This window comes from Lonchura striata, chromosome 27 (assembly GCF_050655825.1).
Source record: "Lonchura striata isolate lonStrDom1 chromosome 27, ASM5065582v1, whole genome shotgun sequence".
NCBI classification, from domain to species: domain Eukaryota; kingdom Metazoa; phylum Chordata; class Aves; order Passeriformes; family Estrildidae; genus Lonchura; species Lonchura striata.
This window is the reverse complement of record NC_140729.1, coordinates 9,112,371-9,135,926: the sequence shown is the minus strand read 5'-3', so window position 1 is coordinate 9,135,926 and position 23,556 is coordinate 9,112,371. Positions and strand designations below refer to the sequence as shown.

The 23,556-nt window shown below is 42.4% G+C and overlaps 2 protein-coding genes across 2 annotated transcripts; one reads left to right on the top strand and one right to left on the bottom strand.

The window, feature by feature from the left end:
• Nucleotides 1–3,579: 3,579 nt before the first annotated feature.
• Nucleotides 3,580–8,045, bottom strand: LOC110480582 (olfactory receptor 6B1-like). The gene has a single exon (XM_085562002.1). It carries the CDS (start codon nt 4,674–4,676, stop codon nt 3,594–3,596), a length of 1,083 nt encoding a protein of 360 aa, XP_085418128.1. The 5' UTR covers nt 4,677–8,045; the 3' UTR covers nt 3,580–3,593.
• A 256-nt stretch (nt 8,046–8,301) lies between these two features.
• On the top strand, nt 8,302–22,314 carry LOC110480583 (histo-blood group ABO system transferase 2). Its single transcript, XM_085562006.1, has 6 exons — nt 8,302–8,476; nt 9,681–9,755; nt 10,696–10,764; nt 12,214–12,252; nt 14,815–14,949; nt 16,208–22,314. Exons 2-6 carry the CDS (start codon nt 9,691–9,693, stop codon nt 16,887–16,889), a joined length of 990 nt encoding a protein of 329 aa, XP_085418132.1. The 5' UTR covers nt 8,302–8,476; nt 9,681–9,690; the 3' UTR covers nt 16,890–22,314.
• Nucleotides 22,315–23,556: the final 1,242 nt, after the last annotated feature.

Genomic DNA, 23,556 nt, shown 5'->3' with positions numbered 1-23,556 from the left:
GTGATTTATACCAGCACAGAGAAATCAACACTTTATTTACCTGTGGTGTCTCATGAGGTCTGATTCAGAAATTGTAGTTAATCTCCCAATGGAAGCAATCACAGAAAGAGGAGGGATGTTATTGTTTCCTCTGTGAATGCATGCAGAGTAGAAGAAACTCTGAAGATTTTTTTTTCTGAGACATTGAACAATGAAAGAATACCAGGTAGTGTCTACTGATTTTTATAGGGCAGAGGAAAGTAAAAACATACCCTGAGGCAGAAGATATGGCAGTCTTTTACTGAAAGGTAGTATAGAAAAATATTTTAGTGCCCTAATCTAAATCAGTAACCTTAACTGGTTTTTGGAGTGAGAGATTTTGGTAAGTGTCCTTATACTCCCACTGGAGTTATGTGAAAAATCTTCAGGGACACAAATATGCATTTTAATGCAGTGCAAATATGTTCCGAGCAAAAGGAGGATCAGAGATAACATTGATCTGTCACCTGATGAGGTCAGCTGCATCCCAAGTAGAGCTGAGGAGCTGCTGCAGGATTCTGCAGCATGAAGAGTACAAACCTGATGTGGTCCCCTCCATGCTGCCAGGTGGGAGCAGCCCGAGTCAGCTCTTTGTAAAATCTCCTTCCAGTTGGTCTTGAAACGTAAATTTTAAGGACTTTCGAGATTTTAGAGGAGCTAAGATTTTAGTTAGAGATAAGCTTTACTAGAGTTAATGAAAATAAATGAAGATGAAGTTAAGAGTTAGTAGTTAACTAATAATTGATCGTCAGCATGATGTTTAGTTAGCTGGGTTCATAATGAAGAATACACAAACTCACAAATAGCTTTTAGGAACATAAGACAATTGGGGGCCTCCTCTGTTCTGAAACCAATTGAAGACAAGGAATGGGAGCTCTACCAAGAGTTCATTTGTCATATTGGAGTTGAAAAGGTAGAAAGGTCAGAACGAGGAAGACTTCATTTACTTTCTCCTTTTGGGACCCATCCTCATCAAAGGGACCACTGACCCATTTCAAGGAACAAACCACGCCTGCTGAATGGCTTTTGGAGTGATTAGCATACAAAGAGGGGAATGAGACGTACCAAAATTATGAATATGTATTTGTATTTTGAGTATTCAGTATTCATATGGATAAAAGGAGTCTGTAATCACTTGAAATGCGTGGTGTGTATTTGGGAGCTATCCTGCACCCTGCCCGGCGTCGAATAAACATAAACTTTCTAACTTTAAACTGTTAGAGAGTTTTTGTCCGTCACAGTTGGATATTGGCACTAGATCAATACCCATATTTTTTTAATAAATCAGTCTCATGTGAATCAGATATCTTATTTCAGCCAGAACCACGACTAAAATTACATCCATACACTGAGAATAATGGGAGTTTAGCATCTAGGAGAGCTGGAATCACAGAAGTTATTTGGCTGTTGGGGCACACATTTTGATTTATTTTGCAAATATGCAAGAATCTTGTGACATTTGACATGCATTATGGTATGCTGTTGAATTCTAACTTCTGGCCAAAGCCACATGTGCATGCTCAGGAATGTAAGGGCATCTCATGAAGAAAACAACTTTAAAATAATGTCAGTGCATGGAGAAGGGAGAGTAGTGTTAGTTCTTTCCTCATTTCTGTCAGGCTGGTGAGGGTCCAACTACCATGGACCAATTTTGGGATCCCTGCAATTCAAGGAAAATGTGGATAAATTACAGAGGTGCTTCCTAAGGCCTGCTAAGATGTGAAGATATGATTCAGGGTACATGCACCATGAAAAGAAGTTAATGGGTTTGTTCAGTAGGGGTTATTGGAGGCTGTGCCGTGGTCTAACAGTGACAAGCTATAAAAAGGGACAAAGACAATGATTTGCAACTCAGTAGCTGCTATTAATGCTTCTAGATGTGAGGTCAGAACAGTGCTTAAACAGCTTCCCTGAGAGATTTGAGTACCTCTAACATTTTCAGCTCTCAGCTAGACCAAGGCACAGCTGATGTATATAGAGACAAGGGCAGAGTTATGCTATAAAAGGGAAGTCAAATTATAAATATTTATAAATATTTAATAAATATAAATATAAAAATCTGGAGTACTGCACCCAGCCCTTGGCTCCCCAGTGGAAGAATGACGTGGATCATCTGGAGAGCATCCATTTCCTGGATGGAATTGAACATATTGCTCAATGTTAAAATCTACTCAGTGGGCACCTACAGCCAGATTCACTTCCCTAAACATCAATTTCTGCTGCAGTTTGAGGTGCCACAGGCTTTTCCATTTGACATCCACACCAAAGAATCAACAAAAACTTGGGTTGGGAAGATAGAACTTTACTTCCAGAGTATTTTAACTCACTCTGCTGTCACAAACACATTTCAGGGTGGTCATGTTTTCCAGGAACTTGCCAGGTCAAGCTTTGCAAAGCTCAAAGGACAGAGATTTCATGATCTTTCTGGGACTTGTGGTGTGGTGCTTCATCACTCTGATTGATTTTGTTTGATTTTTTTCTCTTTTTTTTGGGCTATCTTATCTGAATTTAATTTGTTGGAACAAGTTCCTGTTGTCTTTTCAGGCATGCCCAGTTAAGAATTGCCTCTATCTCCTCTGTAACACTCTTAAGGTGGTGGCAGACTGCAGCTAAACACCTCCTCAAACTTCTCTTTTCCAGACTTAAACAACTGCTCCCATCTGTCTCTCTCTGTGTGCTGTGTGCTCCCACCCTTCTGTCATTTGGTACCTCTCTGCTGGACTGTCCATTTTGTCCTTCTTGCAGTGGGAAGTGCCAAACTGGACACAGTAATGTTGCTGTGGTCCTGGATAACAGAGTCCAACATAATTTATCATCAGGCCTGCTGGTGCAAGATTTTGTGTTTGTGTGTTAAATTACCTTAACATTCCTCCTGATCCTCTCCTCTGAATGTTATTTTAGGAAAGATCTGTGTTTAGACAACTGATTCTTCTCTTAGTGCTTATATCTCCTCATGTAATGTAGAAAAACCACAGGAAAATGACATTTAGAAATCAGGAGGTTCATTTAGTATTTAAAATGGAAATTTAACTGTGCAAATTAACCCTCTTCCCCAAAAGTAAAGGTTTGTTTTCCAAATCTGAGCTACTTCCCAAAGTTCTATTTGAAGTTAATAAAGAAGAAACTTTCAATGGTCTCCTATCACAGTTATCTAAAATTATTGTTATTATCTGAATTACTGAAGTTCCCATTCTCATTCCTGTGAGGAAAGCTGACATTACTATTTATCTGGGGCCTCAAGTTCTTGAATCCTAGTTTCATGTTAAGCTGGATCAAAGTCAGAATGCAATTTTGTCCTTTGGTGCATACCAAAAAAATACATTAAGAGAAGGTAATTATGTTTATTGCCTTTTCCACTCCTTGGGAATGATGTGTGATGTGTTCAGTTAGAAAAACCTTTTACATTCACACGGGTTCATAGATTTTAGCTGAACATGCAGATTGACTCGGGAGAAGGAATTGTTAAGTGATTTTGAAAGAGAACCCAATTACCATTTCTGTCAAAGTAAAAATCTTTTTAGGCTTTCATGGGACTCAGACACATTTATTTGGAAGTTTATCTCCCAGGCATTACATTAGGGGTCAGATGCAGAAACTCTGGAGAGAGCAGCCCTGCTACACAAGGCCTTCAGTAAAGTGTCCTTCACTTCCTGGTTCCTGAGGCAGTAAATGCATGGGTTTAGCATTGGAGTGACTATGGTGTAAATGATGGACACCAACTTGTTGAGATCCCTGGATTTGATGCTCCTGGGCCGAGCATACATGAAGAGGGTGGCTGAGAAGAAAATGATGACCACAACCAAGTGAGAAGCGCAGGTGGAGAAGGCTTTCTTCCTATTCTGTGCCTTGGGAATGAGCAGAATAGTTCTGATTATGAAGGTGTAAGAAATGATGATGACAGAGAGGGGGATCAACAAAGTAAACAAGGCCGAGATGAAATCCACCGTCTCAGCAAATCGCCGCTGGGCGCACGAGAGGTTGAGCAGCGGGCTGATGTCGCAGAAGAAGTGGTTGATGAGCCCGGGGCCGCAGAAGGAGAGCTGGGAAATGAAGGAGATTTTGAGCACAGCTATGAGGAAGCCGAGCAGCCAGGAGCCCGTGGCCAGCCGCAGGCAGGCCCTGTGGCCCATGGTGAGCGCGTAGTGCAGCGGGGAGCAGATGGCCACGTAGCGGTCGTAGGCCATGGCGGCCAGCAGGACACACTCGGTGCACACCAGGGCGATGAAAAAGTACAGCTGGGCCATGCAGCTGCTGAAGGAGATGTTCTTGTTCTTCACCACCAAGGTGACCAGCAGCTTGGGAACGGTGACTGAAATGTAGCAGGCCTCTAGGAAAGCCAGGTGGCCCAGGAAAAAGTACATGGGCTTGTGGAGCTGGGGGCTGGTTATGACCAGAGTGATGATAATGATGTTCTCAGTGACTGTCAGCAAGTACACAGCAAGGAAAATTGCAAACAGCAGAGCCTGGAGCTCTGTGCTGGTAGGGAATCCCAAGAGGATGAACTCATAGATGTGGGTATCATTTTCTTGTTCCATGATGACCTCAAAGACCTGGAATGTATGAGAAGCAGAAAGGAAAGAAATAAGGGAATATTTTGTATCATCTCCCCCAAGCACCTTCTTCATACTGGACTTGCAAATACACAATACAACTCCCATTATTCTCAGTGTTTGAATGTAATTTTAGTCGTGGTTCTGGCTTAAGTAAGATATCTGATTCACGTGGGACCAACTGGAAGGAGATTTTACAAAGAGTTAACTCAGGGGCTGCTCCCACCTGGCAGCATGGAGGGGACCACATCAGGTTTGTACTCTTCATGCTGCAGAATCCTGCAGTAGCTCCTCAGCTCTACTTGGGAGGCAGCTGACTTCATCAGGTGACAGATCAATGTTATCTCTGATCCTCCTTTTGCTCTGAACGTATTTGCACTGTATTCAAATGCATAGCTTGGCTATTTGTGTCTCTGAAGATTGTTCACATAACTCCAGTGGGAGTATAAGGACACTTACCAAAATCTCTCACTCCAAAAGCCATTACCAGAGAGATTCTACACCAGTTATTTAATTGACATCCCTTATTATTTAACCACTTATGAATTTTTATTTTTTTGTGTGTGTCCTACAGCAGGATTGGTGATTCAGATCCTGGCTCCAAGAAAATATTTGGGCTTCACTGATTTCTTCACAGACCTTCTTACCCCTGTCTGCACTTAAAACCCAGTCAGAGGGGAAGAGACAACATAATTAAATGTGTGTTTGATCTCAGTCCTGAGCTCCCCCCCAGACAGAAGCACAGTCCTGCTGAGTGGCTGCACTCATGCACAGCAAACTTGAGCTGTTTTACATCTCCCTTACTCCTGAATATATGCAGAAGAAAATAAGTGTTTCTTCTCTCACACAGAGTACTTTAATTAAGTTTGCTAGGGTGAAGGGATATGTGCATTTGGGTTTTTCTTTCAAAATTGGAAAGGACCTATGCAGCTGAAAATTTCTCTCATTTTCAATGTATTGATTAAAATTGGCCACTTGTCCCCCCACTACCAGTTTTTACAAAGAGTCTTGGACTACATTAATTACAGTAGCCATCCATCATTTTTCTTTTGCATTAATTGATAGAAAGAATCTTGATTTTTCACAAAATACCTGAAGTTTGATGTCTATGCCTTTTATTTCCACTTCTTAGGGAAGATTTCAAACAACTTTTTTTTACATATTCCTGCACATTCCTATCCAAAAATCAACTGACTTTCTAGCACGATTTACAGTATTTGTTATTCACAAATTATTTTTTCATATAAAATATTAAGAAAAAAATCCATAATGTTCTGAAGAAAAGGAAATATGCATTTTTGTGATATCATTATTTGCCTTTGAGTTTCAAAATATTTATTTCAAATTAGATTTTTCTCTTGCATATGGATAATCTGTGTAGAATCAATCTGATTGCATAATTTACATATTTCATTACAAGTACATAATTGCTGCCAAATAATAAAGTGACAGAATACTAAATACAATTTAATTTCTAAGAATGGCTTTCACATCTCCCAGCCTTCCATGAGATTTAGGCTGTGGTAAATACTGACAGGAAAGGCAGGTAACTCATTTTCCAGTATAGCCAGCAGAGATTCAAGCAGTACAAGAAAAAAACTAGTTTAAGTGATTAGCATGCTATAGAATACAAATCATAACTGAAAAGTGCCTGAATGAAAAGGATATTTAAAAAAAAAAAAAAGAGAAAAATTATGGTTCCCCATTCCATTACAGGCTTTAAAAATTCCAGATCTAACTTATAATACCTTAGAATATTGATTGGCACAGCTTTAATTTTAAAAGGGTGATTAATTGGAGCATTTCAGGTACCTGCCCCCAACCAACAGATCATTCTCAAGTGGCACAAAAATATAACTTCCATATTTCAAGAATTAAGCTTTTCAATGTAAAAATAATGATGAATGTTTTTTACATTCTAGTCCACTGAAAATAGAATATGAATGCCTTTCTTACCACATAAACATGTTCAGAAGCACTGCTATTACACAGAAAACATAGAGACAGAGTGAGGGAAAAGTTATATTTAATTTATACTCTCAACAGAGGTCGTAAGATTTTTAAAAGCACACAAAGTACAATAAGCAATTCCCATATTTCAAGTCTTTTAATCTGTTAAATCCAGCTCTACTTTCCTTTCCAAGCAATCCCTCTCTCTTCTCTCTCACACTTTGAGAAACATGTTCCTGTTTCTCTTAAAAACTGCTCACAACATCACAGAATCCCAGACTGGTTTGGGTTGGAAGAATTTTAAAGCCCACCCAGTGCCACCCCTGCCATGGCAGGGACACCTTCCACTGTCCCAGGCTGCTCCAGCCCTGTCCAGCCTGGCCTTGGGCACTGCCAGGTCCAGGGGCACCACAGCTGCTCTGGGCACTCTGTGCCAGGGCCTGCCCACCCTGCCAGGGAATAATTTCTTTCCAATATCTGACCTAAACTTATTCCTTTCCAGATTGAAGCTGTTCCCCCTTGTCCTGTTGCTCCAGTTCCTGATAAGAACTGGGAATGCCATTTCCAAGACACTCACAATTTATGTTGGAATTCTCAGAGCTCAGGTGAGATCAGATGAGAAGAAACACCTCTAAAAAGCCTAAAGAAAAAGAAATTAAAGGCTTTTTGTCTAAGAAGAGATCAGTATCTATGCTTTTCTCTCTTCCATTGAGCCAAACCTCACCCCTGTGCTGTTCTGTTTCTCTCCAGTGACTGGAAGCTGGTCTGGTGGTGGCTGCTTTGTTAAAAGCTGTGAGCACAAACCCTTCCTGCAGGCTCCTGGCACTTCAGCTGAGCTGGAGATTTCCCAGGATGGTAAAATATCTCTCAGTGCATTATCCTTCAAAGCCCAGGAGGACTGGGAACAGCATGAGAGGGAATAATTTCCCCTCTTTTTTCTAAACCTCAGGGAAAGTGTTGCTCTGCTGCTGGTTGGTTGTTTGCTTCTTAGTTTTTCATGTGCTAACTATTATAGCACTATTCATAATTTTTTTTTTCCTTCTCCCAGGTCACTGCTGTCTGTGTGACAAGGCTTCAGACCAGAACTCAGGATATTTGTACTTTGCTGGTGGCTCATGATGGGTAGCTCTGACTTATCAGACTTATCAGTGCCTTCATTTCTCCTTACACTAAATTGTGAAAGAGGTTTTACAGTGAGTTCTGTGAGCCAGAGGGAAGTTTGATAAGAGGATCCATGTTCACCCCTGAAAGAATTTCCTACCAAGGTCACTGACATAAAAACCAAGAAAGAAAGAAGGATAAATAAGAGAAACCTGCAACTGCCTATTCCAATCAGCACTTTGTTTGTCTCTGGTGACCAATGAGTAAAGTGCAAACTTATGAGCTTTGTAAGAATGGATAAAAAGCATGCAGGCTCTAATGAAAACAGTTGGAGCCTTCTGAAAATGGAGTGTGTTGTTTTGTGTTGCCTCCATCTCAACTATGACATTAAATAATTATTGCACTGGTCTTGAATATTACTTGAGGTTCCACAGCAGTACCCAAGCATTAAGTATCAATCTTTTTTAGGTGTGAAGGACACCATTCAGAGGGGAAATCCAACTCCCTGCACGTGCCTACAGAGTAAGAAACACCCAAATATTCAATACACACCCAAATTCAGTAAATATAATCACTTTTTATCCCCTTAATTTTGTCTGGCCTCTGCTTTTACCCATAAAGGTAACCCATAAAGATTGCAGTGTTAGGGAATAACTGGCTGCTGCAGGTTTCTTGTTGTTTCCCCATTGCTCAGGTGACAGCACTCCCACAAAAGGTGAGGATTTGGGTGGAGGTTCCTCCTGGCCCCGAGCCCAGGAGTGACACACACGAGGATCTGTGAGCTGGTACTGGTTCAGCAGGGCTGTGAGCAGCAGAGAACAGCAGCTGCTGAGGTGTGAGCAGTGACAGACCCACGGGTGAGTGTTGTGGCTGGCTGCTAGAACCCTGGGTGCTGAGAAATTCAGACTTTCTGTGCTGCCAGGCACTGACTCTCAGGAGAACACTGCATCGACCTGAGGCTGTGCAGAAAGCTTCCAAAATTAATTTATAGAACTGGGATTGTGGGTGTGGAGTTTGGATAGAAGTGTGTTATATCACATGGTGGAAAACTTCAGTTTAAGGTTTTGGAAAATAGTAATATAGAGCAAGATGGAGGTTTTAGGGGAGTGGATGGTCCTTCCCCTTCCTCTTTCTTCCCCTTCCTCTTTCTTCCCCTTCTTCTCCTTTCTTCACCTTCTCCATGGGTTTGGGTGGTTTTGTGTAATTGGACAGAAAAGTCCACGTTGCAGGGCACAGGTGGTTGGTTATTTGGTTAAAAGTAAAAATAATTTCGGTGTTATTTCTTAACTGGATGGGTTTTTTTTTTTTCCCTAAAGGACCATGTAGAGAGAGATACGGGGCATTTTGTAGCTTGTTAGTGAAATGCTGTAGGACTCATGGCTTGTAAGGCTGTAATACAATAAGAACTGAGTTGGGCTGAGAAAGGATCCCAACAGGAGGAGATGCTGAAGAGCAGCTGAAAGCAGGGGATGGCCAACACTGACAAACAGAATGCCCCAGAGAGTCTTTTCAGAAGGCTGGCACAAAGGAAGATGTGGCTGAACCACAGCTGTGAGCAGCCCCAGAATGGAGGGAGAAGATGACCCAGAGAAAAGGAGTGTGACCTTAGAAAAAAAGAGAACTGCAGCAGTGAGGGACAGAGGAGGAAGCCCAAGGAAGCAAGGTCAAAAAGCAGAGCTAAGGGGGGGAAAAAGAGAGAGAGAGAGAAAGAATGAATGAAAGAAAGAAAGGGCACTGGCTGGGGAAAAAATAAAACCCGATTCAGAGAAAATCTGAAATGAGTATTATCGGTTTGAACAATTAAAAATGGTTTACTATACTATAGTAAAATGAGAGCTCAGTGTGTAGCATAGTGTGTAGAGATGTATTATAAATATCTAGATGTAAAGCTTTCTATCTAGAAAACAAATTTTTCTCTGTATTATGTCCAAGCCTGCAGTGCAAAACAAAAGACTTACTCAGTATTTAATAACAGCAGTATTTTCTGCCTTTTTGGTTTTGTGGGTTTGGAGTTTTTTTTCCACTTTGCTGTCAATCCAGAGTTCACAATCTTTTTTGCAGCACTAAGGAGATGAGAATCACCAAATTCCATGGACTGGCTATTCTGGTGACAGCAGGAATCACTGGTGTAATCTGGTGGGTGTTTAACCTTTGATAATTATTCTCAGCTAGCATTTCTTTCTATTGCCCAGACTGAGACAGGTTTCTTCTAACTAATGCAGTTAACAATGTGAGCATTTACACAAAGCTAAATTCAATTTTACATTCAAAAGGTGAAAATAAGCAAGGCGGGGACACTTTTAACCTCTTCTAAAAGTAATCCTAAAAGTATGATTAATTCCTGTGTATTCCTGCGAGCCCAAGTATGTGTTTTCATGTTTACATCCCACACCTCCAGACCAACACAAGGATCCTGGCACAGAGCTGGAACTCTGTGCAGTGGATTGAGCTGTGTTTATTTAGCTGCACTTTTTTTTATTTAGTTGCTTTGGGTCTCCCTTGGTGCTCATGTCTGCCACAGCCAGGCTTTCGTGGTGTGTATTCAGTGCTCTGGAGCCTGAAATCAGAGCAAGTGGGGTTAATTCAGAGTTGGCTGGAACAATATTGAAGATCTGCTCCAGCTGGAGGAATTAGGGCAAGATTTCAGCCCCACACTTCCTCTGCAGCAGAGCATCCATCACAAACACTCCCATTCTTGTTTGAAAGCGCAGTCAGGCTCCCATCAGAGGAGATCCCACAGACTGGCCAGAGCAGAGTGATGCTGTGAACAGCTGGTTTCAAGAGGCAGCTGCACAGGCAGTTCCAGCATCAGCTGAGACCAAGCTCTGCTGGAAAGCACACACATTTCATTTGGTGCCAATTAAATAATTCACAGATCCTCAGAGTTAATTGCTCTTCAGACAACTTTAGGCTAAACTCCTGTCTTGAAGCAGCTGAGATCTGCAAATCCTCATCTCCATCCTGACCCTACAAATGTTCTGTTAGTTTTGTTTTGTAGTTTCAGTCACACAGGAAGTAGAGGAGAGGTTGATTTTTGTTTTCATCATTGACTCATTGCTTTCTTATCCTGCCCAAGGTACTACTACCCTTTCTCCCCAGCCAGAGCCCAGGAACACAAAGCCTCCCCTGGAGAGGATTCAGTCCTGTAAGTTCATTCTGCATGCAAACCAAAACAAAATAAAAAAGTAATAAAAAAGGTATGGACATAGTGGAGAGTGTTTACCAAAGGATCATTCCAGGCCATGAGGACAACACTCATCTGAAAAGACTCATTCTTAGGCACCAGATCCATGCCCTAGAAGTGCTAATTTCCATTTTGGTATGAGCCATTCTGCAGGGCCCAGCAGGCTCAGATTCCCAAAATTTCATATGGGCAAATTTGAATCCATTGGTGCAGCTCCCCCAAAGTCCTGCAGTGAAAAGGGAATTTAGTCCCACCTGCCTTGGACACCTGGGAGCTGCTGTCTCTGTACCAGGAACTCATTCAGGCTTCCTCTGTATTCACTAAAAAAAAATTGGGCCCTTTGGCATATTGTCTACTCCCTCTGGGTTAGTGTTGTCCACAAACATGATGAGAGCTAACAGATTCTGGATATGGAATTAAGAGTTTAACCTGGTAGTTTACCAGACTGAAGCTTCCTGGGATTTTAATGCTTAGTTTCATTTAACTGAACCATATTTTACTATTTTCTTTTTTTTTCTTTTTTTTTTTTGTCTTGTGGATTACACTTCTCTTATCCCCACTGCTTTTTTTTTACTTCACTTTCCCCTCTTCATCACTTCTTTTATAACAAGCACAGTTGTGTAATTCTCTGGAAATGCTGCTCTAAGGAGTCTAGCATATATGACATGGTGAGAAATAAACTTTAATGGCAGTAAAACAATATGAGAAAAACAATGCATTCTTTTTGTCATTAATTTGAAACTTAAAGATTGCAGTATGAGAACATTTGAATACCACCACCACTCCCCCACCCCAAAAAAAATGTTTATATGGCTAGATATCTTTCTGGTTTTGTGTATATGTGATTATTTTAATTTCCCTCTATTAGCCTGTTTAATCTGTTACTTTTAGTAATTGTTCCCACTTGACAGAATCTGTTTTTCCTGGTGGAAAATCTAGGAATCAGGACTGGTGGGTTCCCACTCAGTGACCCATCCACAGGAACCTGCACAAGCAATGAGAATGGAGAGCAGTGACCTCTGCTCTGTGTCCTATGGACATAAACCTGCCAGAAAAATACAAACTTTGTGCAAGGTCTTTGGCCTTACTGGACCAGGCTCTCACTGGGTAGAAGTAAAACTGAGTTTTCTAAAGATGCACCACAGAAACACACATGTTGAAAATAATTTTAAAGCCAATTAATTTGCATTCAGTGCTACTTACATCAGCTGAGTAGTCTGTTAAATGTAGTTCACGCTACATGAACTTATATAAATAATAAAATAGTGTTTGTGGTGGAGTCTGGCTGGATGCTCACTGACACTGAACCACACAAACATCTCTGGTGGGGCTCATCTCTCAGAAAAAGAAAATCTGAAACTTCTGTGCCACGATGCATTTATGTACCTTTTATTTCTCCCTCATTTGCAGGAAAAGAGACCTATATGAAACATCTCTGATGTTCCCATGGTAAGTGCATCTCCTCTGGCTCCATTTCCATGATATCCCACTGTTCTCAGAAACACAGACTCTGACTGGCACAGAAAGCTCAGGACAGCTGTGAGCTGAGAACGAATAGGAAAGGATGCCTGAGTAGAAAAACAGCTCTCCCAGAAACCATCAGAAATGCATAGATGAAGAACCTTTCATTTGTTACTTTCAGAAAGGAAACTGAGAAATGCTGGTGAATATTGAAAGTATTCTGGTTTAATTTTATCTTAATTCATTTTTTTGCATCCTCTGTCACCATTCAGAAGCTAAAAAACAAGAAGCCTTGGCTGATACTATTTCTAGTGGTACCAGTCAGCATCATACATGATGTTCGGAATTAACATTTTAGGTCACTAAATGAATTATTTAGTGGTGAATATGAATTATTTAGGGATGAATTAGTTTCTGGAATTGCCTATTACAGAGCCATGTGCGGTAGAAAAAAAAGCAAAACATAATAAAAAAGTAATAAAATAGGTATGGACATACTGGAGAGAGTTTAGCAAAGGATCATGAAAGGGCTGGAGCATGTCTCCTGTAAAGAAGGCTGAGAGAGCTGGGACTGTTCAGCCCAGAGCAGAGCAATCCCTCCCATCTGCTCTGGAAATTAGCCTGGCTGACTGTGGGGATAGAAAAACAGAAACCTCCACAGACACTGAAGGATTTGATCTGCAGCCTTGGAAAAAGCTTAGATTGATGTAAAAATACAATACTCAGCTATTAAGCAGAAAATTCATAAATTTATGTTTCTATAGGTGTAGGTGAGAATATGCCTTCAGTGAGTGCCAAACTGTGCTGAGCAGATGGTGAAGGGTGACAGTGTCAGGTGTGGCTGTGTGGAATAAGCTGAGAGTTCAGAATTATCACAGAAGCCAATGTGTGCACGTGAGTTCAAAGCCCTTTGGACAAAAGTACCCCCAGTGCAGCAGAGGTGAGTAAAGGTGGTAGGTTAGAAAAGCCAAATAAACCCTGTGGCAGCTGTCCTTTGGGTTAGAAAGTTCTCTATTGCCTTGTAACAGAGAACTTGTGACTGCTCTGGAGCTGTGGCCGAATGCTTGCTCCTCTAAAACCTCACAGCCCCTGAGAGTGATGTTTGTCTGAGCAATAAATCCTTCTGAGCTTGAAAACAGTCCCATCCCTTCATTTCCAGCAGCAATAGCTGACCTTATTAGCAGAGCTCTAAACTCCATTCCTTGTGGGAAGGGGATGTTCTTCTGAGTGTCAGAGATAAAGCAGTAAACAACACCCTAGGAAGCATCAAGGAAATACCTGTCCATCATCCCAAAGGAATCAGGGGGCAAATTAGGGATCTCCTCCTCCTACTCTTTCCAAAGGAGGAGATCAACAGCCCAGCTGAAGAGCCTCCATCAATACACAGGTAAGGAGCAGAAATCTGTGCTGAATCAGAAATCTGTGATGGATTGAATGTGAAGATGTGAATTATGATGGCAGAAACCATGAAGTCCTTCAGCCAATTTCTTTAAGAGGGATATTTCTCAGAGAGAAAATAGGAGTCTGCCTACCTAATGTCATACAAGCAGTGGATGAATTCAAGTTTCTTGAGAAATAGCCTGAATGGTCACATATATGCCTTTACAAATCTGTTAAATGGTGATTTTTATACAACATAAATTCTTTGTTGGGTATCTTTGAGAATGCTTAAGAATTATTAATAATTATTAATTATCACCATGGCAGAGAGCTGCACAACCTGGGGCACTGCAGCTGAGGGCTGAGAGCTTTCCAGGAGACACAGGCTGGGAACAATGGGAGGAAGTGCTGTGCTCTAAGGCATGGATGGATTGCTAAAATCTGCCTCTGAGTGACAGGCACCAACAGCCTGGGAGCTGGGGGGGATGAAAATCAAGGATTTCACCACCTATTGCAGGTGGTGGCACAATGTTGCAGCAAGGCAGAAAAATTAAAAACAAAGGCCTCATAAAATCAGGCCTGCTCTGTTAAATCAGTGGCTGCCCTTGCCAAGATAACACTTTGCAAGTTCTCATGTAAAAGCAATCCTGGTGTGAGCAGTCTGTTAACATAACAATCTATTCCTGGGTAAAAAACAACCAGCACCTGCATAAACATTAAATCTATCCCATGAGAATCAGTGAAGAAAATATATAAACAATTGAAGAATAGACAGTTTTGACTGACAAGTAAAATACCTTTTATTAAATAATAAATTAGCAAGTAAGCTACTTTTAAGTAGCTTAGTAGTAACTACTACTTGTTACTTGTAAGTAGCTTGGTAGTAACAAGTAAGCTACTACATAAAGTAGTAAGAAAGCTACTCACACATGAGGTCTGTAAAACTATAAAAACGAGTAGTGTGAATAAATAATGGGCTTTTTCCACCATGAAGAAAATGGGAGTGTGGTGGGATTTATTGTGCTATCTCAGATTTTGCTGACAGTACTTTCTTGACCCTTAGTGATTCCAAAGGGAGACTGGAATGATTAACTCAGTGGTAGACATCTCTGCTTGTCCTCCTGAAGTTCTGGGCCATCTAAACCCTGCCTCATTCTCAACCCCTTGCAGGAGAAGGGATGTGCTGGTGCTGACACCATGGCTGGCTCCAATTGTCTGGGAAGGCACGTTCAGCAGAGACATCCTGAATGCTCAATACCTGCAGAAGAAGGCAGTCACTGGAGTGGTCACTTTTGCTGTTGAAAAGTATTGGTTTGTCTTTTATTTCTTGTCAAATAGTTACAACTCTCTGCAATGCTGCTCATGGAGCACGAGTGAGAAACATTCCAAAGACTGAATGTGGGCAGCTCTAGACTGGGAGAAATGTGACATGTCAGTGTCACCTTCCAAAGTAAGGCAGCTGGTTGGGACATTGTTTTGAATAGGACAAAAAATTATCCTTGGAAATATAATTAGCATTTTGACCCATTGAAATAAAAATTCTAGCTCCTGCTGCATTTCTAACAACAAGGATAGAGTATCCTGCACCTAAAAATAGAGAAATTCTGTGAAGTTGAGATTTTATTTGACCTCTGTAAGAGTTTAAAGGTAAAATATTAGCTCTAGTAAAAATATCAGACATGCTGTTACAGCTCGTATGTTCTTGGGGAGGTTCTTTTTTGAGTTTCAGAGCGAATATCTATATTCTATCTCTATACCCTCTATCTCCACTGGCATCTTAGAGTAACACAGCAACTTCAGGTACTTGAAGGCGATCAAAACTATTTAATTGATAATTTTCATCTTCTCCTATGAAAGCAGTCTTGAGAGAGTTGGGGTTGTTGAGCCTGGAGAAGACAAGGCTCCAGGAAGGGCTTAGGGCCCTCCTGTACCTAAAGGGGCCCTACAGGAAAGGGAAGAGGGATTTTTTACAAAGTTGGGTAGAGACAGAATGGGGGGGAATAACTTTACACTGAAAGAGGGTAGATTTAGATCAGATATTAGGAAGAAATTCCTCACTGTGAGGGTGAGAGGCCCTGGCACAGGGAGCCCAGAGAAGATGTGGCTGCCCCTGGATCCTTGGAAATGTTCAAGGCCAGGTTGGAGCAACCTGGGACAGTGGAAGGTGTCCCTGCCCATGGCAGAGGGTGGAATGAAATGGTCTTTAAGGTCCCTCCCAGTACAAACCATTCCATGATTCTCTGTTGATTCCATGATCCTCTCTATGAAGTTAAAATATTCCACTGCAGGAAGAGCACAAGGGAGCAGATAAAAGGGAGGGATTTACATGATAGAGTGATATTAGAGAGCAGCACTGGGTGGAAGGCACGTGTTTTGTGACAAGCTAAAACATGAATTTAGTGAAAGCTAAAATGTAAATGTGCAGCAGCATGGGGAAGGCTTGAAGGGCAGCAGCTGTGTTAAATAAAGAGCATGTTATAGAAAAGTACAAAGAAAGGGAATTTGAAAAGCTGTTCTTCAGCAGGAGAAGCCTCTCCATTCTTTTCCTTTCCATGTCTTTTAGATATGTCCAGTTCATAGAAGGGTTCATGAGCTCTGCCAACAAGTACTTCCTTGCTGGGCACCCCGTGAATTTCTACTTGTTCACAGACAATCCTGAGAAGATCTCTCACATTCAGATGGCCCCTGAAAACCACCTGTTTGTCATCCCTGTCCAGAATGACCCCAGGTGGCAGGATATCTCCAGGAGCCGTATGGACATCATCAGCTGCTACATCCAGAGCCAGTTCCAGCACGAGGTGGACTATCTGTACTCCCTGGACATCAATGTCCAGCTCCTGGCACACATCGGCGTGGAGATCATCGATGCCCTGGTGGCCACCATCAGCTCCTGGCAGGTCACCCCACAGCATGAGAACAAAGGCTCTGAGGCACACCCTGACTCACAATCTGCCGTCCCTGAGGGACAAGGGGACTTCTACTACACAGCAAGCTTCTACGGGGGCAGCGTGCCCGAGGTCTACAAGCTGACCCGAGCCTGCTCTGCAGGGCTGAGGGAGGACACAGAAAATGGCATTGAGGCTCCCTGGCACCACGAGAGCCACCTCAACAGGTACCTGCTGCAGCACAGGCCCACACGCCTGCTGTCCCCAGAGTACTACTGGCACCCCGAGCTGAGCTCCAGCACCATCCAGGTGAAGAGGATGTGCCCTGTGCACCAGCACAGCCAGAGGAAAAGAATGTGATCTTTCAAAAATTGGGAGCAGCATTTAGCAAAGGCCACCTGGTAAATTAACACCCATCCAAGGTTCCACCAATCGAGCAGGTCCTGCTCAGTCTGAGCCCCTGAATATATAGACAGAGAAAGAGCCCCAGTGGCACATGCCAGAGGTTTGTAGGGAAATCAGTGTGGATCAATTCTGCCTCTGTACAGACAAACCCATTTGTGGAATTGTCTTTGCTCAGGGACCAGGCTGTACATGGTGGATAATGCAGAGAGATGGAGCAACACGATGTGTACCTCAGGGGGATCTGATTGTGGGGTGAGACTCATGCAAATATCTCTGTTTGCTGATGTTACTGCCAGTGTCTGTACATGAAAATACACAGACATGAGACAGAAGGAAATGTGTAGGTGTCAAAGGTTTGAGCAAGTGAAATAGAAGGAAACGTGTCTTCCTGGACCAAAGAATGTGAGGTCTTTCCTCTTCACAGCCCCACTAAACTGAGGGTAAGGGGCAAAGAAAGTTTCCCTCTGTTTCTAGGACTGCACACATTTTCTTGCATAAAGTGGGTCTCCTTAACTAGAGACTACTAAACCCAGAAATTTATTTTATTAGCAACTTCTTGTTCAACTTTTTGCTTTTCAACTGTCCTTTCTGCATGTTTACAAGCTCAGGATTCTTGTCATACTGAGACATAGCAAAATTGATAAGGACATCCTCAAAAACAGTATTTAGGCATCTGAATAAAGTCAGTCTGCAAATTTACAAATGGTCCCCACAGATAAGGGTCTGCAATTATACTTGTCTTCTGCTGTCTTATATTATTTACTGAAAAGATGTCCTAACAATATGATAATTTAAGAATTTGAATGACACTACTAGCAAGCTTAAATCATTTGCTCCTCAATTTCTGACAAAATGAAGGCCCCTTCCTCATTGTTCAAGTTACAGAACTATCTGATTAATTAAAAACATGTGTGATTCTACAAATCCTAAATGTATGTGGACTATCAAAGGAAAATTAAATCATACTTGAAAAACCATAATCATAATCATTAATTCATACTTACTTTTTCAGCTTTCCTTTTTCAGTATTAGCTGTATCTTCAAATACAGCAATATTTTAACAATGGAATCATTAGCTGAATGATTCATTAAAGTTTTCTATTGCTCTCAGCAGATATGATAGTAGACAAATAACTGAAAATTATGTACACAAGAAAAAAATAGGGTCAAATCAATCCTGTCACACAGCTGCAGTGATAACCCTGTGCTGCTGTGGGCCACTGAAAAGGCCACAGGAACAAGAGCAAGTCCATCTGTTTTATTCTTGCTTACTCCTGTCATTGAGGGGTAACTCAGATTGTCCAAAGAACCCCTGCCAAAGGGATCAGGGAAAGTGCTTCCATTGAAACATGATGTTGTAAAAATGCAACTTAACTGATGCCTTGAGAAGGCTGACCTAGAACAGAGACTGGAGGAGATAAAGAATAAAGTAAGGATTTGTCAGGAGGCCTCAATGGATCCACTTTGGGCAGCACAAGAGCCAGGGCTGCACCCCAGGTGACCCAAAATGGTCACAAAACGCCCCACAGGTCACAGGGTCTCTCACTTTTATCAGTTCTGCTCCATTTGCACACTGGAGTTCATTGTCCAATTCCAGCTTTAGCCCAGGCAGTCCCATCCTGCTTGTTTTTCTCTCTCCAGCCCACGTTGTTTGGGCTCCTGGGCTGAGATTTGGATCATCTGTCCTTGGTGCCCAGCTGGAGCAGGAATTGTTTTGTCCCCCTGCTCTGTGCAGAACTCACCATCCCCTCATACGAAACCCAGACCCACTTACTAAAGCAGCACAAAATCTGAAAATTAAAGCTAAAACCTGAGGCATCAAACAAAGTTAAGCACAAATTAAGCAGGAGGTAGAGTGGCTGACCCACACTTAGTGCACATGAGCAAGCCAGGCTGTGCAGGAGGTTGGAATGGACCTCTCATTTCTCTGGGTTATACATTTGTCATAATATCTGTTATAAAGGTGCTGCTCTTTGCTTCATAAATCTTGTTTGGTCTTTTAATGGTGTTATCTCCTTCATTGCAATTGTATTCCTTCAGAGTGGTTTCCCAGATTTGAAAGCAGAACAAGAAGATAACATCATGCTCAAACATGGTTTGTCCAAAGACTGGGCAGTAAAGGTCACTGAAAAAGGGCCAGACAAAAGGAATCTGTGTGATAGGAAGAGTTTTCAGATAAAGATCGGTGTGAAAGCTCAGCTGAAGCTTTCTGGGGAATTGAGTTAGCATTCTTTTTGAAAATGATCAAATAATTTTAGATTAATGGAACGTGACACAGATTTAGTTGTATGACTCAGAGAAAGTCACTTCTGGTATGATGCAGCCCTTTAGAATCACTTCAGAAAGCATAGCTGATGATGGCCCCATGAAATCAGAGTGCTGAATTAGGTGAGGGGGTAAATTAATATTCTTTTTGCAGCATTTCCCCTCTGCCATGTTAATCCTCTGTTGCTATCTGATTTCTGATCTCTCTGCCACTGCCAAACGGGTTTAACCTGTGAAACTTGACTCCTTGGGAGACAGGACCCTGCAAGGGTCCCACCCCAACTCCCCAGTGCAGAACAAAGACCTCCAGAGGTTCTACAGCCCCACTCCCCTGCAACATCCTGAGGGCTGGAAGATCTCTCTTATCCATGGGCCTTCCTTGCCCAATGCCTCTGGAAACTGAAATGAGATTTCCCAGCACCTTCACAGACAGGAGTGAGCACACAATGCACAGAGAAAAGCCCAGTTGGGAACTGTGAATAAGGACTGCCAAATTCTCTGCCTTAGTAGCCCTCATCAAGGTAAGAAAATTTGGCTGATCCTCGCACTGGGAAAACTCCTGCCTTGTGCTGGGGTCAAACCTGGCCAGGAAGGAGGGTTAATGGGGTGGGTCTTGGCAAAATGTATTGCAACTGCATGAATGGAACAGACTTCAGCCAAGTTCTGTGCCTGGGCCAGAGCAACACTATGCAGCAGGACAGATTAGGCCAGAGTAAATGTAATTTTCTATTATTTCCATTCAGTCAAACACCTGGCTGCAAGGGATGGTATAATAGAGTCTGTGCTGAGTTGTAATTTAACTTTTAAGAAAGTATAAAGATTTATTGTGAGATTTAGCCTTACTAGCTTCCAAAATCTCGTCACACTGGTAATAAATCAGTCTGTAAAGGCTAATAAATGGTTTAGCCTCCTGGACAGCCTCACACACATCATCAGGCCTGATGCAATGCCAAGGCCTTCCATTATCACAGGTGGAATGGGTTGTGGATTGTTGGATTAAGCCCTTTTCTGACCCAGAGATGGGGTAACTGGGAGATGTTTTAAAAACTTTTATTCCATTTTCAGTCTCATGAGAAGGATGAGACAATACAGATGTTGTAATTCACACCATCACAATCAGAAGCCAATTATTTCCTAACTACAATACACTATAAGTGTTTCTTGGCCTATCAGCTTTTGCCACCCCATGCTGTAAATGCCTTAAAGCAAATAATCTAAAATTACCCCCCATGGGTCCCTCTACAATGCATCTTTCATAGTTCTATTTCTCCAAAGTATCTCGTGTTATTTGCAAGGCCATCCTTTGAAACTTGTTTCTGGTTCCATTTCTCTCTCAGCAATGTCTGTCCTATCCCAGGGCATTTCTGAGCCAGCATTTCTTATCTCAAGGTTTGCACACAGATGCTCACTGTGTGAGCCTTCCGCCAGGCTTGGAGAATTCCCTACAAATCCATTTGCCACAGTGGATGTTGTAACTCACTCCTGTGGTATTTCCTCCCTCCTGTACAGGAAGAGCTACAAGGATCAGTAATGAGGATGTGGACAGGTGGCAGTGAGTGCTTCTGTGAGAGGAAGGAGCAAAAACTGTCACAATCTGTCAGGCCAGGCAGCGAGCTGGGATGTCCCTGACTTACACTGAGATCATGGGGGAGAAAGAACCCAGAACAGAAAGTTACAACAGTGCACAAAGTCTCCATGGCTCCTTGTGGGGATAGAAAAACAGAAACCTCCACAGACACTGAAGGATTTGATCTGCAGCCTTGGAAAAAGCTTAGACTGGTGTAAAAATACAATACAAAGATATTAAGCAGAAAATTCATAAATTTATGTTTCTATAGGTGTAGGTGAGAATATGCCTTCAGTGAGTGCCAAACTGTGCTGAGCAGATGGTGAAGGGTGACAGTGTCAGGGTGTGGCTGTGGGGAATAAGCTGAGAGTTCAGAATTATCACAGAAGCCAATGTGTGCACGTGAGTTCAAAGCCCTTTGGACAAAAGTACCCCCAGTGCAGCAGAGGTGAGTAAAGGTGGTAGGTTAGAAAAGCCAAATAAACCCTGTGGCAGCTGTCCTTTGGGTTAGAAAGTTCTCTATTGCCTTGTAACAGAGAACTTGTGACTGCTCTGGAGCTGTGGCTGAATGCTTGCTCCTCTAAAACCTCACAGCCCCTGAGAGTGATGTTTGTCTGAGCAATAAATCCTTATGAGCTTGAAAACAGTCCCATTTCTTAATTTCTTGCAGCTCCTAACCCAGGAGCAAGGCTGAACCAGGATGCCTTTCAGAGCTTAAAAGAGAATTGAAAAGGAAAAATGGAACTGGCCATTTCCTCATGTTCCTTAGTAGGACACACTAACTAGAAAAAATGTCCAGGATCTTTTCAGCTCCATGTGCTTGTCCACAGAGACTCCACAAAGGAAAATTGTGCATCCAGATTTCCAGCTTTGTCATTTTGTTAAACTGAATGGACTCAGGCAAGGCATAAGGAAAAGTTATGGTCCATGCTCTCCATGGGAATGATTTATTTTCTGCTTGTTTGTCACCCTATTAAAAGTCATGCCACCTTCAGAAACCCTTGTCTTTAAACAACTGGCACTAACAGAGTATTGGCACTGTAGGACAAAGGCTCATGAAGCCTTAGAATTTCTGGAAGGGGAATGAAGATGTAAATTGTTCCTCGTGGCAAAATAAATCTTAAAATTGGCACATTTCATACATAAGGTTGTACACTCAGAGCTCAGAGCCTTTACAAATCTGTATAAATCAATTACAAACTTCTTTTTACTTGCAGGGATGTGAAATTGAGGTGGATTTGTAATCAGGAAACGCAAAACAGGAATCATGGCTTGTTGTCTTCAGCAGTCAGGTTCACTCCCTGGCAGACTCTGTCATGCAAGTGTTTGAAGGAAATTCAGTGTGATGCATCCAAAAGAATTCCCAAGAATGAGTTTTCCCACTGGGGGAACAGGGGGCTGTGCATTTTAATTGGCACCTGGAGGAGGAGAAGGCACGCAGCTGAACCTGCCCAGGGCAGTGGGACTCTGGCAGCCAGAGCAGCTGGTGAATGCAGGAGGACTGGCTGGGGGTGGGACAGGCCAAGCTGATAAAGTGGAGCAGGCCAGGAAGTCAGAGATGAATCAGGATGGATCAGTCTGGGATGACCTAGCCTCTAGCATGGTAAATCACTGGCTCAGCATGGAAGTTATGGCCTCTAAATAGAGATTCATGCTGTGGGTCAGGTTTGACAGGACCAGGACACAGCAACTCCAGGCTTCTAAAAAAGTTGTTATGGACATGGGTAAATAATGGGTGGAAACGGATGTACCAGAATAGGCTAGCAGTCTTTAGATTGGGGTAGTGAGCAAAATATGAGGCCAGAGCAGGTTGTGATGCAGAAGTGAATATAAGTAAGGAGACAGAGGTCAGCTTTACCACACTGTTCTCCACTGCCAGTGAATTTTGCAGCTGTATACAAAGGCATGTCCAGAAATGCCTCCAGCAGTGCTTGTGACACAGTTCTGCAACTCTGCTGAACCACCCCCACACAGCCTCCCCCACCTCCTCCCTGCACAGCAGCAGCTCCAGGAGTTGGCATTCCTGTCTCTCCAGGTGACAAATCCAGCACATCCAGGCTGCTGCTCCCATCTGCTGCCCAGAGTGTTCACTGCAAGCCTCTCCCTGCCTGCGAGCCAGCAGCAGCAGCAGCAGCTTGAAACACTCTTCAGGGGTTCTCAGCACAAAGGAGAGCTTCAGCAGAAGTTACACTAAGGATGCACCAGATCCAGGATGTGCCCCTGCTGTCAGACGTCAGGAAAATCTTGGTGACAGCAGGTGAGTGAATGAGCCTGAGGAACAGGCTTGGCATTAAGTAATGTAGAAACACCTCCCTTGACCAGCTGGCTATCAGATTAGTCCCTTTTCTGACTCAGAGATGGGATATCTGAGAGGTGTTTTAAAGATTTTTATTCCATTTTCAGTCTCATGTGAAGGGTGAGACAATACAGATGTTATAATTCACACCATCACAATCAGAAGCCAACTATTTCCTAATTACAATACAATTACAATACACTATATTACAATTACCTAATTACAATACACTATAAATGTTCCTTGGCCTATCAGCTTTTGCCACCCCATGCTGTAAATGCCTTAAAGCCAATCATCTAAAATTACCCCTCATGGGTCCTACTACAGTGCATCTTTCACAGTTCTATTTCTCCAAAGTATCTCATGTTTTTTTGCAAGACCTAGTATCTAGTCTCATTTGCAAGGCCACAGCTGGCCATGTTTTTATACAGAGCAGGGTGAAATTGGCCTTGTGGGCTGCAAGCAAGCATTGCCAGGTCATGCTGAGCTCCCCC